Consider the following 17,482-nt stretch of genomic DNA (forward strand, 5'->3'; position numbering starts at 1 on the left):
CGGTGTCTTTCCCTGGCTTTGGTCCTATCTCCCCACCCCACACTACCCCTGCCCTATCAATGAGCTGGCTGCCTCATGCTGCATGGATTCCTGCTGACTGCCCCATTATCTCCTAACAAGAAGGTTCATACAGTGGTTAGAAAGAGATGGGTCACATTAGACATTGAAGGCAGGGAAGGACGAAGGGTTTTTCAGAGCAGAGGCAGATAAAACACTTGGAGAGTCAGTCAAGTGTCACCCCTTGGGGTTAGAAGGGTTTCTAATCCCCAGCACAAAGTCCCTCCTTCCCTATATCACAGGCCCCACAAAACTACAGAAATTTAATCAGTTTCCAGGCCAGCCTCCTAAGGGACAGCATCACTCACAGGTTCCAACCAGCACAAGCGCTAGATGTAAGAGAATGTGTGATGCGAATTTTTTTATGACATAAATGAACTCATTTTGTGACACTTCACAGACCCTTCCATGTTCGTTTCCCCTCCACTGCCAGATGTACAGTTCATTTGTCCAACAGCCAAGCATGGAACTGAAAACCTGTTATTTGGAATAGAGGTTGCCCATGAACTATTCCCCATCTGCGAGCTCTGGGTGTTCAAGCCTGTGCCCAAGTGATCCCCTGGGACCAGCAGTAAAATTTCAGGCTAATCAGAGAGCAAATCTGCAATTTATGGAGTAAGAGAAGTCACTGCTAGTAATTAGTTTCTGTTCTCATGTTGCTACAGCCAGGTAGTTCAGTTTCCTTCTTTTCTTAAGCAGGAAGCACTGTAAACTCTGCATATGGTCGAGACTTTAAACAGCCTCAGAACATTCAACACAGCCGCAAATGAAACAGCAAAAGTCACAGGCTGCAGGCTCTTCCTTCTCAGAGATTTCTGCTTTCCAAACTGGCAACTCATTCTGGTATAACTTTGAGCTGGGTTAACAAATGTAGCAGTAACCCTGATTCACACAATACAGAAGGCAAGAGTGCAAGGGGATCTAACAGAAGGATATCTTACATAACAGTGGAAATTCCATTTTGCACTTTTCCACCCCCACTTAAAAATATTTCCCACAGAACAAAAAGGTCCACAGAATGCAAATCCAAGCGGATTTATTAACTTCAACAACCTGGACTTGTAGTGAAGTGGAGTCACGTGTTGTCTAGAAAGACCTGTCCCAGAACTGAAAGTTTGGAGGTAAAGGGCTGATTAGGGCAGCTCAGGAGAGGGATTCTCCTTTTGGTGTTCTTCTCCGGGTTCATTTTCCCCTTGCTGCTCTCTGAGGAAACATCTGCAGAGGCTGTCTGGCTTTCCCTCTCACTACGGTCTGCAGTTCTTTTGAACGTGGACTTTTTGCTTTTCTTCAGAAAGAAAAACTCTCTCATTAAGTCTTCCACTTCCCACTGCTCTTCCTTCTGTTTCCTACAACAGTGCAGGGCAGCAGGGTCTATGGGGTGAGCTTCAGTATTGAAGATGTATCCTCCAGCACCAAGGATGCATTCCCCATAAGGCATGGGCACCACATCAAAGGCTGACCCATCGTTGTGAATGAAGTTATCTGGGTCAAAGAGCAGATACAAGTATTTCACTGTTTCAGCCAAGAAGAAGGATTCCATGCGATTATCCAGGCGGTGATCCCTCAGGTCTTTGATCTGTAAGAGAGCAGATCAAGTGGATTACATCTATCCTGAACCAAGAACCTCACGGAGTGCTCCTAGATGTCAAACTTGGGAAAACAGTCAGCTTGGAATTCATCTCTACAGCTAAAGCAATACATGCACTCACCAGTCCACCGCCAATCCTTACCCAGAGGAGTTGCCATTTGGCTTGATGGTGCACGACATTTAATTACTTTAACAGTTTATTTTTGGCTGTTTTATCCAGCTGAACTGCCTAGCAGTTAGAGCAAGTGACTGGGAATCAGGAGAGAGGAGTTCTAGGCTAAGGATTTCCTATGTCACCTACCCACCATTTCTTACCCACCATTTCCCAAACTATAAAATGGGGACTTCTCTACGTCAGAGTTGTGAGGTTGAATTCTTGGTGTTTGTGCATTAACGATTCATTGCAACAGTGTGAGATCCTTGAATGGCAGGTGTTAGAGAAGTGGAAAGAAGTCACTTGTACAGGCTCAGTTGTATCTGATCAGCACAAGCCCATGTCGGGGCAATGAAGACCTGCACCATTCCAGCAGATCGCTGAGACGTGCCTTCCCCTACAGGTCCATAGTATGCAGTGGGAACATGCCCTGGCCCTGCCTTCTCCCCAACCCCTTGCACCCACAGAGGCACTAAGAGAAAGCACTCCCTGTGCTGAGGCTTTTTGTGCCATCCCCAGCTTTGGATACCCACACAGTAGCAGGGCACAATATGGGCCTAACTCCCTTACTGCTCTGGCAGTGGAGTTACTCCCTGAAATTACAAAATTGAGTTTTACAAGAAACTGTTTGATTTGTCTTTAAAAAACAAGAAAACTTCCCCTCTCCTCAAGCGATCAGCCAGCCTACAAACATCACCCTCTTTGGCAAATGATCAAGAGACCAACACTTGCTGGTTGAAAACTGATTTTCAGCAGACACTTACTGTTGCAAATCCACACTCCACCTTACTGATTCTCTCTATGGACTCCACAGCATCTCTCCCCAGTTCTAAGAGGGTGGGATCTTGTGTGGCACGGTACAGATACATGGCACTCTCGATCAGCTCTGCAAAATCCAGCAACAAAGACCTTGTTACAGTGCACAGAAGACACCACTGAAATTTGCACAGATTCACCAATACAATTTAAGAGGATCAGATCAGTTAGCCCTATATATTGCCTCTGGCTCACACCATAGGCACCCATCTTCCCAGAGGACAAATCAAATCTGAAATTAAATAGTCTGAACTGAAATGACAGGTTAACTATGCATTCCCTGCCTCACATTTGGGGGATGGGAATGAAATGAAGTTAAAAAATATTTTAAAATTAAAGCTGCCCTAAAAAAAATCTCAATTTAGAAAATTGCTTTTAGACTGCAATTCCGCCTCAGAAATTTCAGCCTCATAAAAAAAAGTTGTACATTAATTTTATAAGCTACTGAAAGATAGGGTTTCCTGGTGTTTAGATACAGAGATGGGCAATATGGAAACACCCACAGCAGGTATCAGGGGCACTTTCTCTTTTCCTTACTCTAGAAACATTGCTACTGTGATGCTATAATACATGCTAAGAAAATGAGCAATGCTGAGTAAAAAAGTCCAGTTTACATGCCAGATGAAGAATGTTGTTATGCTGCTGTAACAGCTATTCAGGGAACTTAAATTAACAAACCCATTTGCAGACCTACATGATGCAGGTGCACAAGTAAACAAAAGTAGAACCAGGTGTGTTGTAAGAAAAAGGGAAACCAATGGTTGTGGAACAGAAAAGGACAAAGGAACAAGGGAGAAATGTTACTTTCCAGTTTCAGAGAGTATCTTACATCATAGAATTATTTATTTGTGTTACTCAACTGCAATACAGTTAATAAAAATGGAGGAATAGCAAAAGTCTGTTTTACTCTATGCACTTCATTCAGCAAAACTAGGCTGGTCTGTTTATAGTCAATTTCACTTTCTACTAACACTAGTACAGAATTCATGTGTGCAAGTGAACATTCACATTAAAAAGCCTTTTACTGACAGACTTTGAGAACACTTAATACTACACCTGATTCATCTTTTTCAACAGCACAAATCCTACATTTTGGACCTAATCCATTTGACACGGCCCTTTTCAGAAGTGGCACAATGGTTAGGCTCCTTTAAAATTTAATCCTACCTAGAGTGAAAGTCAGACTCTACAATGTGTGTCTTGCCGGAAATGGAAAATGGGAGTGCCCTGGGAATGAAGTTACTATTGCACTAGCATAGAGTTTGCAGGTTAAGAGGTTGGGTAACAATTACTACACCAGAGTAAAAGCAGGACTCAGTATCAACATGTTTGTTATTTGTTGCTTTTGTTTACCAGGTCTAAGGGGGTATCCTTCTCTCTTCTCCACAGTATAGCCCTGGGGAATGTTGTAAAACTCAGGCAGCCCACCAAACTGTTTCCAAACAGTGTAATAATTGAGGAATGTTCGCATGGCATTATTGATGTCCCCTATCAGACTCTGGAGAAAGAAAAAACACCCAGTGAAGCAACATTCAGTTGGGAAAGAAACTACACAGGACTTAGCTACCAAAAAAAAAACAAAGGAAAAAAAACTCTTCTACAGTCATTAAATGAGACGTCAATAGACTGCTCCCAGAGTTTGAATAATATAACTAGTCATATTCAGACAGGGTATCTTAAGAATAGCTGGAGCTAAAGAGGAAGCAGGTGACACTTTTCTGTTGGATCCTATTCCACGTGATCTCTGAAGTCGTACCAAGTTTTCTAATCCATTCTGACTGACGTGGGCCTCAGAGTATTCATTCTAGAGCTTCCCTGACTCAGCTACAGGACACTGTTCCTTTCATTTCAGCAACAGAAGGGCTGCTACTGCGTAGTCAACTACAGGACACTAGGGAGTGGGAACTACTCAATAAACAATTCCCATAGCAAGAAAAACTCAAACATGAAACATGTTTAGGAAGAGATGGGGAAGGGATTTGGCCTCTTTTCATTGCCCCCCTCCCCCAACATAAGAACAACTGCATTAGGAAAGCAGGTTACAACATGGCTGTCCTCATTCACACTTAATATATGGCTCTGTATGTAGCTCTGCTGGAGTCTAATTCTGCTCTGCCAAAGACTGCAGGAGGTGAAGTCCATCTACATTACGGAGCAGAGTCAGGTTTTAACCAGGACAGAAGATAAAGTTACCATCATATGCCCTGGCACAGTATTGTGGTGCAGATGGATTCAAGACAGGGATGACCAAGATCAGCGTATGTTATTTCTCTTCCTACCTGTAAGCCTGGCCAGTAGGCCTCCAGGGACTGAAAGACAGGCATGGACACTGTCCCTTTGTACATCTGAACCCACAGGTACCAGTCATCAAATTTTGTGTAGTTCCTAATGGCTTTGTTATATTCTAAAAAGAAGCAGAGAAGAATAATTTAACACAACTCAATTTTTAAATAGCAGAAGAGAAGCCCCCTTTCCACTATGGTTCAGTCAAATTAACACTAAGAACATTCATTCCTCCTAGAGCACTAACTGTCATACAGAACACTCACAAATCTAACAAGGTCTTATTGGTAACAAAAACCATCACTACAGGAAACAGTCTAGAAAGGAGTTTTGTCCTCTTGCTAAAAGAAGGAGTCTAACAGACCAAATGTTGGAAAAAGAAATTTAGCTCCAAAAAGACACAGGGAATAGCCTGGCTCAACTGAGATCAATGGGAGGCCAGAATTTCACCCCCAGAGCTGAAGATGTCTCAGAAGTGAGTCTCACCATGGAGATGCTTAAGGTCACATTTCCAGGGGCCTCTTTGTGCACATACAGCTATCTGCAGATGTACTTAAGGAGACATTCTTGGGACAATCTGGTGAAAAAAGGCCCAGTCAGCCAGGGAAAAAAAAGCTCTCACCTAGGAACATGGACATCAGCTCTTCATCATGCAGCAGAATGGCTCCTTTAACAAGGTATTCAAAGTAGGAATCTACCCCTGCCCCGATGCCAGCATCTTGGGCTACCCATTTGGCAGTTACCACATCAATATGGTTACCCACCTGTGGGAAAAGGAAGATTTTAAAGACAAGCCAAAGCTTGCCTGTCGATACTAGATTTCGAGGACTTTCTCCTCTTTCTATAGTGGTTTTCAAAGAAACAGATTCCAAAACACTTGGCAAACTCTATGAAATACAGACACATACAGCAATACAACATTAGTATTGCTGTCCTGATTTTATTATGAATTTGCCACCTTTAAGTTGAATTAACTGTTTTCAGCATTTCACAACTACACTTGGTTTGTCAATAGGCAGACATGAACAATGCTATGGGAATCATTACTGTGCATTTTTAATTTGCAACATTGGTGCCTCATTAGTATAAAGTTTTACCTAGGATTTTATTAATTACAATGCCATAAAGTACAGCTTTGTTAGGTATTATCTGACCGGAACTCTAGGACTACAGAATAGAATAACTGCATTTTTCTGAAATGCCAAAGGGTTTTGAGCTAGAAAACTCTTCAGATACAAGGAAAAAACACAAAAAACAAACAAAAAAACTTATTTATGGCACTCGAGTTCTACAGCATGGCATTGTGGAGCTGGGCAAGACCATAACTATAGGCTTAAAGATTTTTCTGTGTTACAGTGCATGTGTGGAAACATTTGTAGTTGTTCATAATTTTTTCCATTAAATTTGCCAAGTTCTTTATTGAGGTCTAGCCACATGTGGAGACGGACATTTTTAAACTTCAGAAATGTCCAAAGTTTTGTTTACAAAATGTAAGTGTCAAGAGAAAATATTTATATTTTAAGTATGGGAAAAATTGTGATCCAACCCTCCTCTCCAAAGCCTAAACCATAAACATCTGAATTGACTGGTCTCATTTAAAAAAATAAAAATCACCCTTCAACAGAGACTAGGCTTGGAGTTGTGGCGCTAAAGCAGCATTTTAAGGAGGCTGTGAGTCAGTAATGACAGGGGATCAAAAAGAAAGCTGAGTTATAAAAACTATAAAACTGTGAAAACCACAACATATATGCCTGCCAGCCTCTTCTGGGTGGAAGACAAGAACTGCATAATGTATCTGAGGTGGATATGGTCTTTAACTGAAGTTACGGGTGTTCTGGGACAGTACCAGAATATGTGCCACCTACTGCATGATTACTGGTATTGCAGTTATACTCATGTAGTACACCTCTACCTCGATAACATGCTGTCCTCGGGAGTCAAAAAATCTTACTGCGTTATATAGAACTTGCTTTGATCCAACAGAGTGCGCAGCCCACCCCTCCGGAGCACTGCTTTACCGCGTTATACCCAAATTCATGTTATATCGGGTGGTGTTATATCAAGGTAGAAGTGTATTATAAAGGGATCACTAATTTAAAGCTAACATGTCCTCTATCTATCCTGGCTTACCTAGTACCGTACACTGTTTACAAAAAGGATGTAAGCATAACATGAAGGACATTTCCCCCTACTCACCAATCCAATATCTGAGCGATTTTTCCACAAGGCCTTAAGGGCTTTTCTGGCCACATCCTCAAACACCTGGTCACCAGTAAGATGGCTTAACGTGGCAAATTCCATTATGAATGTACCGATACCAGCAGTACAGGTAACGGAGGTCTCTCCAGGGTTTACTCCATGCAGCAAGTTCACTGTCCCATATGGCATCCCAGTTGGGGTCTGAAAAGCTGAAACACATCACAGTCGTGATTCACGGGAGAATGTTCGGCATCCATCACCAGACAACATTTAAAACAGGCTCACTATTACTGCCTGTACCTCTCATTCAAGCATTGATGCCAGCAAGAGACCAGGGTTTGGAGCAGACCCAACAAGTGCACTGAAATAAATGGGAGATGGCACCATAGCCCAGTATAGGGGAGAGAGGGAGAACCCAAAAGGCTAGACAAGAAATGCTGGACATCAGTTATGGAGACCTATCACTTAGCATTCAATGTTTGAGGGTACGCCTGCCTCACTGCACAAGTGGGATGATCTCTGTGAGGATGCAAACACTGAACAGTTGCCTCATTAACTGAGCGCAGTGCAACCTGTGCCCCGGATGAGGCACATAAAAACAACACAACTCACGTACTCGGATTGTGTATCCTAATGGAAGCCCACAAATCGGGCAGAGTTGAGTTTGCACATCTTCTGCCTCTAAGGTGGTTAAGTGATGGTCTCTAATGTTCTTTTAACTTTTTTGCTTGGAGTAACTAATATTCATGATGGTATATGCTCATGTGACTGATAACGCCACGGTTTGGGTGTTTCCTACAGGCATTACGTATACCTAATGCTGTCATTTCAGAAGAACAGACACCTCCTATAATATTTTGTCTCAAGTGACCCAGAGTCCTGCATTCTGCTGCCAAAAACCATCCCACAGCTGCTTTGGAAGGATGTATTTGGATATATTTGAGCCTAGGCTCATTCCCCAGACTTCAATAACACTGACAAAAATATGGCTGTTTAATACAGCCAGTTAGGCTTCCCCTATGATTCCAGTGATCTGGGGATTATTTTAGATGCTAAAGTGATGCCACTTGTATTACTCCTGGCCAGTTAACGCAGCATCTACTACGCAGAAAAGTGCAGTGAGAAGTTAGATATGCCGCTCTGGAAAAGTTCTCACCTGGCAGAAGTTTACGAGCAGCTTCTTCCGCCATCCTCAGAAGAGGTCCTGAGCAGGGCCATCCTGCTTCCACTTCAACACCAGCCTTCTTAGACAGCAAGTGAGCGGACAGGAGACCACCAACCACTGGAACAGTGCAAAGCGAGGGGCTCAACCGGTAGTACAGGGAGGAATGAACTGATAGTTATGCAATCAAAGGCTGCTGATTTGGGGGTTTTGTGGGCAAAACTAGGAAGTTGTGGGTGGGAAGGGAAAGACAGATGGCTCATCTGTAGTGTCTAAAAAGGTGCTAATCAAAGATGCTTTGCAGGGAAAAAAAATTGTAGTCTTGCTTCTTAGTAAACTGTCAAAAAGAACTGGCAGCACTTCTACTTCATTGTATTAGAAACAGCAGATCTTACCTATGCCCATTTATCTGTACTACTCTATAGACAATTGAAGAACTACTGGAATTATGACATCAGGAGAATAAAGTTTGAGCAACTGAAAAGGAAAAGAGAGGGTGGGGTTGTTTTGTATTTTAAATGGAGTTTAGAAATGTGCAAGCATAGGTCAAAAACTATTAACGTGTAAAATATTTTAGCAGAAACTTTCCCAGGATGCAGAAACTAGCAGAGCAGTGCTGGGTAGGAGAATGAGAATAAGCATGGTACAGTTTTCTTCCCTGAAAGTATCATTTAGGTGGAGGGAATTGAAAGGGTAAAAGACACAAGCAGCACTGAAGGCAGAGGTCCTCATGATATTTTTCAAGAGAAAGAGGACTCTAATCATCGTTTCTTAACTAGACTAATTCCAGAACATCGTCTGCCTCAAGGGACACAAACTTATTCCAGAAGCAAGAGCAGATTTGACGTGTAACATTACGACTTCAGTCTGAAACCTCTCGTTCTGAAACTCAAACCTAACCTTGAACAAGAACACAGACTGTAGTAGGTATAGGTGAGGTGAGCAAAGCCCACAGGTAAGCGGAGAACATGAAGACCTGGGAGATGGGTCGGAAATAGGAGGAAGTGGAGGCTATAATGGCAGAGAGAAAGGAGGGTCAGGGCAAAACTGGGAGGCAAGATCAAATAAGTATCTTAGATGTCTATATACAAATGCGAGAAGTACGGGTAATAAGCAGGAAGAACTGGAAGTGCTAATAAATAAATACAGCTATGACATTGTTGGCATCACCGAAACTTGATGGGATAATACACGATTGGTATGTTGGTATGGATGGGCACAGCTTGCTCAGGAAGGATAGACAGGGGAAAAAGGGAGGAGGTGTTGCCTTATATATTAAAAATGTACACATTTGGACTGAGGTGGAGATGGACATAGGAGACGGAAGTGTTGAGAGTCTCTGGGTTAGGCTAAAAGGGGTAAAAAACAAGGTGATGTCATGCTAGGAGTCTACGATAGGCCACATAACGAGGTGGAAGAGGCTTTTTTAAACAACTAACAAAATCATTCAAAGCCCAACATTTGGTGGTGATGGGAGACCAAACTATCCAGATATATGTTGGGAAAATAACACAGCGGGATATAGACTATCCAATAAGTTCTTGGACGGCACTGCAGACAACTTTTTATTTCAGAAGGTTGAAAAAGCTACTGGGGGGAAGCTGTTGCAGATTTGACATTAACAAATAGGGAGGAACTCACTGAGAATTTGAAAGTGGATGGCAGCTTTGGTGAAAGTGATCATGAAATCATAGAGTTCACAATTCTAAGGAAGGGTAGAAGGGAGTACAGCAAAATAGAGACACAATGGATTTCAGGAAGGTGGATTTTGGTAAGTCAGAGAGCTGACTGGTAAGGTCCCGTGGAAATCAAGACTGAGGGGAAAAACAACTGAGGAGAGTTGGAAATATTTCAAAGGGACACTATTAAGGGCCCAAAAGCAAGCTATTCCGTTGGGTAGGAAAGATAGAAAATGTGGCAAAAGACCACCTTGGCTTAACCATGAGATCTTGCATGATCTAAAAAATAAAAAGGAGTCATATAAAAAACATGGAAACTAGGACAAATTACAAAGGATGAATACAGGCAAACAACACAGGAATGCAGGGGCAAGATTAGAAAGGCAAAGGCACAAAATTAGCTCAAACTAGCTACCGGAATAAAGGAAAACAAGATGACTTTTAACCAATACATTAGAAGCAAGAGGAAGACCAAGGACAAGGCAGGCCCACTGCTCAGTGAGGCGGGAGAAACAGTAATAGTAAACTTGGAAATGGGCAGAGATGCTTAATGACTTCTTTGTTTCGGTCCTCACCAAGAAGTCTGAAGGAATGCCTAACATAGTGAATGCTAACGGGAAGGGGGTAGGTTTAGATTAGAAGATAAAATAAAAAAAGAACAAAGTTAAAAATCACTTACAAAAGTTAGATGCCTGCAAGTCACCATGGCCTGATGAAATGCATCGCAGAATACTCAAGGAGCTAATAGGGGAGGTATCTGAGCCATTAGCTATTATCTTTGGAAAATCATGGGAGACTGGAGAGATTCCAGAAGACTGGAAAAGGGCAAATATAGTGCCCATCTATAAAAAGAGAAATAAAAACAACCCAGGAAACTACAGACTAGTTAGTTTAACTTCTGTGCCAGGGAAGATAATGGAGCAAGTAATTAAGAAAATCATCTGCAAACATTTGGAAGGTGGTAAGGTGATAGGGAATAGCCAGCATGGATTTGTAAAGAACAAATCATGTCAAACCAGTCTGATAGCTTTCTCTGATAGTATAACAAGTCTTGTGGATAAGGGAGAAGCGATGGATGTGGTATACCTAGACTTTAGTAAGGCATTTGATACCGTCTTGCACAATATTCTTATCAATAAACTAGCCAAATACAACTTAGATGGGCTACTATAAGGTGGGTGCATAACTGGCTAGATAACCATACTCAGAGTAGTTATTAATGGTTCCCAATCCTCCTGGAATCCCAATCCACCTCATATCAAGTGAGGTTCCGCAGGGCTCTGTTTTGGGACCGGCTCTGTTCAATATCTTCATCAACGACTTAGATATTGGCATAGAAAGTACGCTTATTAAGTTTGCAGATGATACCAAACTCAGAGGAATTGTAACTGCTTTGGAGGATAGGGTCATAATTCAAGATGATCTGGACAAATTGGAGAAGTGGTCTGAGGTAAACAGTATGAAGTTTAACAAAAGACAAATGCAAAGTGCTTCACTTAGGAAGGAACAATCTGTTTCACACATACAGAATGGGAAGAGACTGTCTAGGAAGGAGTACAGCTGAAAGGGATCGAGGGGTTATAGTGGACCACAAGCTAAATATGAGTCAACAGTGTGATGCTGTTGCAAAAAAAGCAAACGTGATTCTGGGATGCATTAACAGGTGTGTTGTGAGCAAGACACAAGAAGTTGTTCTTCCGCTCTACTCTGCGCTGGTCAGGCCTCAATTGGAGAAGTGTGTCCAGTTCTGGGCACCGCATTTCAAGAAAGATGGAGAAATTGGAGAGGGTCCAGAGAAGAGCAACAAAAATGATTAAAGGTCTAGAGAACATGACCTATGAAGGAAGGCTGAAAGAATTGGGTTTGTTTAGTTTAGAAAAGAGAAGACTGAGATGGGACATGATAGCAGTTTTCAGGTATCTAAAAGGGTGTCATGAGGAGGAGGGAGAAAACTTGTTCTGTGCTTAGAGGGTAAGATGAACAAGAAGCAATGGGCTCAAATTGCATGAAGGGAGGTTTAGGTTGGACATTAGGAAAAAGTTCCTAACTGTCAGGGTGGTTAAACACTGGAATAAACTGCCTAGGGAGATTGTGGAATCTCCATCTCTGGAGATATTTAAGAGTAGGTTAGATAAATGTGTATCCGGGATGGTATAAACAGTATTTGGTCATGCCATGAGGGCAGGGGACTGGACTCGATGACCTCTCAAGGTCCCTTCCAGACCTAGAATCTATAGTTTACATCTGGAACCATTCAAAAGGGGGCTGGGAGGTAATGCACAATGAAGGAAAAATACACCTCCCTTCCTTGTTTAGTTTGTATGCAGCAGAATTCAATTCCCACTGTTGTTCTGCATTACCTTTCTGCACTATATATAAATTATGAATTCAGAGACTGATTATGACACACAAACGACTTCCAAGTTAAGCCCTACTCCAGCACCCAGCTCACCTCGGATATTGGTTTCAAAGACAGACGCATTTACATCGATATCAAAATCCACCCCCTCCTGCAGCACATTGACAACCCTCTGGAACTCTGAAACATTTCCCAAAATCTGGAAAAGAAATCAGGACAAATGAGAGGTAGGCTCATGAGGCAGCAAATGACTATGCTCAGGAAAACATAGGATCAGTGATAAAGAACACATGACATAACAGACTCCTCAGCAGCTTCCCTGTAGGTTTAGATGCTGTTTTCAACCTTTTTCACTTGGCCCTAGCTGCAGGGGCAGCAGGTTTGTATAATTTTTGGTGTTGCCAAACAGGTCCAAGTCCCGCCCCCGCGGCTCTGGGAGGAAGTCTGGGTGCAGGCTCTGGGCTGGGGAAGGGGTTTGGGGTGCAGGCTTTGAGAGGGAATTGGGGTGCAGGAGGGGGTGCAGGCTCTGGGCTGGGACAGGGAGTCTGAGTGCAGGAGGAGGTGCGGGAGGATGTTTGAGGTGCTGGGCTGGGGATGAGGAGTTTGGGCTGCATCAGGCAGGCTTCTCCAGGGCTTGGGGCCAGAGAAGACTCCATCCAGCCCTCTCCCTGCCAGCAGCAGGGAGCTCCAAGGGAGGCAGGGGCCTGCCCACCCAACATTCACCCAAGCCCCCCCCGGTTGCTGCTCAGGAGGTCCAGCTAGACCAGCCTTCCCACCCCCTTGGAGATGACATGGGAGTTGCCTGCTGTGTATGTGTGGGGGCGGGGAAACAGCCATGCGCCTCCTCTCCTCCTTTGGCACAGCTCTCTTGTAGCTGGCAATGGCTGGCGAGGGAGCACAGCGCGGAGCTGCAGGGGGCAGCCACCTGCTCCCCAGGGCAGGCAGGGACGCTCAAGGGAGGTGTGCGGGGGTAGCAGGCGGGGCCGGGAGACAGACCCGGCCCTAAACATTAGTGGAGCCAGGCTCCCTGGGCCCTGAATTTGCTGGAGTCCAGGAACCACAGGCCCACACAACTCGCCGCCTGTGACTAGCTGGGAGCACAAGCTGCTGACTCATGAAATGGAGGTTATGGAAGACACTAAGAAAATGATTCCTGCTTGACTTCAAAACTTTTCCCCCTCATTCTGGGTCCTTATGCCACACAGGAACTCCTCACTTAAAGTCGTCCTAGTTAACGTTTCAAAGTTAAATTGCTGATCAGTTAGGGAACACGTTCGTTTAAAGTTGTGAAATGCTCCCTTCTAATGTCATTTGGCAGCAACCTGTTTTGTTCGCTGCTTGCAGGAAGAGCAGCCCGTTGTAGCTAGTTGGTGGGTGGCTGAAACCAAGGTGGACCAGCAGCCCCACCATCAGCTCCCCACTCCCCTAAGTTCCCTGTGCAGCAGCTGTCCCTCCTTGCACTGCCATGTGCTGCTCCTGCCCTCTGCCTTGGAGCTGCTCCCAGAGACTCCTGCTTGCTGTACAGGGGGAGGGGGGGGGGGAAGAAAGGGGCTAATGTCAGGGTGTTTCCCCTTCCCCCCGTTCCTGCACCCTGCTTCCATAGAGCAGGGGGGACACACGACAGAGGGACGGGGCTTCAAGGCAGTAGCTGCCGGTCTCAGGTCTCAGCAAGCTGATTTAAATAACAAAGCAGTGTTCTTAAGCCTGGGGTCAGCCACTTAAAGGGGAAATGCACATTTTTTCTCTCATACCAGGGCATGCGTCTCTGTTTGCCCTCCCTCCTTTCCTGCTGCCTTGTAGAGTGTTGTAAGAGTTAACACTTGAGGGCTCAGTCAACTGCTAGGTCATTTAGCAGTAAGACATTCCCTGGGAAATATCCCACCCTCTGACTCCACCTCAACCAAGCTTCACAATCATCATCACCATGTACCAGTATTAAATTATTTGTTTAAAACTTATACTGCCTGTGTGTGTGTGTGTGTATGTATATAGTCTTTTGTCTGGTGAAAAAAATTTCCCTGGAACCTAACCCCCTCATTTACATTAATTCTTATGAGGCAATTGGATTACTTTAACATCGTTTCGCTTAAAGTCACATTTTTCAGGAACATTACTACAATATTAAGTGAGGAGTTCCTGTATTTAGGTGTTCGAGGCTGGGAACTCCAGGCACCTGCATCTCAGTGAAGTCAATGCAGGCTCTCCCTCACTCAGTTAATAAGTTACTCTCTCAAGTAGGTGAAGAGCACCTGAGAAGAGCAGAGGTAAACCTAGGCCTCTAATACAGTATGTTTAAGCAGTGCAGAAAGTAACATTGTACAAAATAAAACAGAGGGAAATTAACAAGAAAAGGCCGTAATTGAGTGAGGTACTTACTAGAAGAGTGTCCAAAGCATCAATCAATGTGAGAGAAAAACTGAAAGAGAACAGAAGGCAGTGTGAGGAAATGCCAATGAGATAAGTAGCAGCCAAGCTGACAGACAGGAACAAATATAACACTTGGATACTGAACAGCAAAAACAAACAAAAAGTCTAACTGCAACTCCAGCTGCTGAGAGGCAACAGTGTGAGCCAACCTGAGACCCCCTAAGCTGCGCATAGAGAAGATTGGGAATTCTACCCACATGGCATCTATCTGTTTGAGATAGGCATGAAATCATCCTGCTGAATCTGTCAGAGCACAACCATTGCCATTAATACCATCAACACAAAATTATGACTCTATTGCAGGGCCAGGCAACAGGTGGAGCTAAGAACAAAAATATACTTTATTCCAACAGCAATACCTGCAGCCTTAGTGGGAAAATACCTCCCAATAAGATTTCTTGACATAATCATCTTATTATTTTTACTTACAGAGTCGTTTTAGCCATGCTGGTCCCAGGATTTTAGAGAAACAATAAAATATATTCCCTTACCCCCCACCCCTGCCTCTCATCTTTTCTTATACAGTTCTCTTTTACTGGCAGGTGCCTGGCTTGCGTGATCCAATTGATTTTCTCCTTCTTCAACTTATACGATTCAAGTTTAATGCAGTTTGAGACTCCACTTTTACCAAATGGCTTGGCACAGTTACAGCAGAGACCATGACCGTGCCCCACAGAGACATCAGAGCTAAAGATGAAGGTCTTTTACATTCTTAAGTCTAGTGAGAGGTTAGGAAACATCTACACCCCGGACACAGCAGACGAACATTAACCCCCTCCGGTACCTTCCCCAGGTGTCCTGTCCATCGCACGTCAGAGGCCGCAGCTCATCATAGGGGAAAGCGTTTTCCAAGTAATTGTTGTAGGCGTGGTAAAACATGGCCTTGACTCGCTCCCTGCGGACAGAGGGGACACTGGAGCCCTGACACCCCCACCGATCGATCGGCACGCGAGGAGCTTGTTCCTGGCTCTGCCGAACGGGCCCTCGGGTCTCCCTGCTAAGCGGCCCCCCCGCCCGGCTCGCTGCGCGCTGGCCGGGCCGGCAGCGGTGTGGCCGCACTGCCGGGACCGCTCGGCAGCAGCGCGTCGGGGCTGCGGTTAGCAACGGCTGGGAGAGGCGCGCGGGCCGAGCCGGGTCTCTGCTACGCGCCCAGCTGCGCGGCCCCTTCCACAAGGGAAGCCTGGGCGGGACGCGCCTACCGCCCCCAGCCGCAGCCGCGAGCCCGGCCCCGAGGGGGGGCCGGACTGAGCCCCGTCCGGGGTGAGCCGGAGCCGGCCGCTGCCGGCCGCGGGGAGTGAGGTGGGGCGAACCGAGCTGCCCCGAGCCTCACCGGTAGTGGGCGGTGTCTATCTCCCGCCCCGCCGCTGCCGCCGCCCCCTCCCCGGCGCCCGGCAGGTGCAGGGCCCAGAGGCAGCACAGCAGGTACCAGGAGCGGAGCATCGCACGGGGCAGCGGAACCCAGCAGCCTCAGTCCCAGCCGCGCCGGCGCTTCCGCGTGCCGCCCCTCACGGGGCCTAGCCACGCCCCTCCTGCGCGCGCGTCTGTCCCACTCATCGGCCCCCCCTTGCGCTAGGCCTTACTGCGCCTGCGCACAAAAGTACCTTCAATTCCGGCTTCTCGCGCTACCGGGCGTAGTCCCTGCTCCCCGGAATCTGTCGTGTCTCAGGACGAGGCTGCGGGTTCCCCTTCCGGGGCACAGGGCAGCCCCTGGAGCTGTTGCCAGTCTAGGGACTTAGCCACGTTTGGTTCCCCTAGAGGGGAAGTAGGTGTCACAGCTACTGGCCCGTTACAGCCACGCTCAGAGCCGCAGTCACACAACCAGACCCGCCCCGCGCTCTTCTCCCCGCCTTCCCCGGCGCACCCCAGGGCTGTGGATGAGAGGAAGGATTTTAACCCCTGGCCTGTCAACTTAATTCCCCGTCCATTCATGTCGCACTTTAGGAGTCTTTGTATGTAGTTTTTATTATTCGAGATAAGCCAACTGCAATGCCCTGTGGTTTTGCTGCTTTCCGTGATGCTGCTTCAAACTGACTCAAATGTGTTTGCAAAGTTGATGAAAAGATCTAATAACTTTCTGGGGGTGCATCCAGACCAGTGAGTGGTGGTGTCACTGCTTGCCCTGTAACCCCCAGTGCCTCAGAATAGCTGCCACTGGAGCTCCTTTGTCTGGAGGCTTCCATCCATCACACAAGCATGCACTGAGTGAGTGTGTATTAAGCAACCCTGGTTCAGTCTTCTGATTCTAGGCACCTGCTTGTTGTATCACATCCGCACTCTGGCCTTCACCAGCCTTGTTTATACCTGGCAAGATGAACACAATGCCCTCCAGTCCTGAATTTTCCTAAACCATGTGCTCTGCAATGTCCAGCCTGTTGGTGTCACTAAGCATAACCCTACGTAACTCGGGAGGGTGGAAGGCCACAAGAGTATGGAGCCTTCCTGGTTTTAGGCCTCAGCAGATAAGAGTCCCTCCATGTTTGAACTTTAATCGACCTAAAAGGCCAGGTGTAACAGCCGTTATCAGTTGCAACAGTTCTAACTGGTCTAAAGCAGAAATAATGAGGCCTGTGCACCTTTAGCAGAAGGACAAGATAACTTGCAGAAGGAAAACTCACTAACGAGCTGCCGCGGCCAAGATTACTTAATGCACCTGCACTTATGTAATTGCTACAGGGGGAGGAAGGAGGAGGAGGAGGGAGGGGAAACGGGGGATTGCTAGTCAGTGAGAAAAGTTCTCATGGATATAAAGGAACAGACT

The 17,482-nt window shown here is 45.6% G+C and overlaps 1 protein-coding gene across 3 annotated transcripts; it reads right to left on the reverse strand.

Annotated features, from left to right (window-relative positions):
• Window positions 1–405: 405 nt before the first annotated feature.
• Window positions 406–16,231, reverse strand: EDEM2 (ER degradation enhancing alpha-mannosidase like protein 2). 3 transcript variants are annotated; one of them, XM_050917356.1, is made up of 11 exons: window positions 16,151–16,231; window positions 15,509–15,619; window positions 14,674–14,713; window positions 12,391–12,496; window positions 8,254–8,379; window positions 7,095–7,306; window positions 5,521–5,662; window positions 4,895–5,019; window positions 3,969–4,113; window positions 2,564–2,685; window positions 406–1,633 (listed from the first exon to the last, which is right to left on the reverse strand). In XM_050917356.1, exons 1-11 carry the CDS (start codon window positions 16,162–16,164, stop codon window positions 1,133–1,135), a joined length of 1,644 nt encoding a protein of 547 aa, XP_050773313.1. In that variant the 5' UTR covers window positions 16,165–16,231; the 3' UTR covers window positions 406–1,132. The 3 variants fall into 3 exon arrangements, with proteins under 3 accessions (XP_050773313.1, XP_050773312.1, XP_050773314.1); XM_050917355.1 differs by having other exon boundaries at window positions 16,055–16,225; XM_050917357.1 differs by lacking the exons at window positions 12,391–12,496; window positions 14,674–14,713; window positions 16,151–16,231 and having other exon boundaries at window positions 15,509–15,613.
• Window positions 16,232–17,482: the final 1,251 nt, after the last annotated feature.

Source organism: Gopherus flavomarginatus, chromosome 11 (assembly GCF_025201925.1).
Source record: "Gopherus flavomarginatus isolate rGopFla2 chromosome 11, rGopFla2.mat.asm, whole genome shotgun sequence".
Classification (NCBI taxonomy): domain Eukaryota; kingdom Metazoa; phylum Chordata; order Testudines; family Testudinidae; genus Gopherus; species Gopherus flavomarginatus.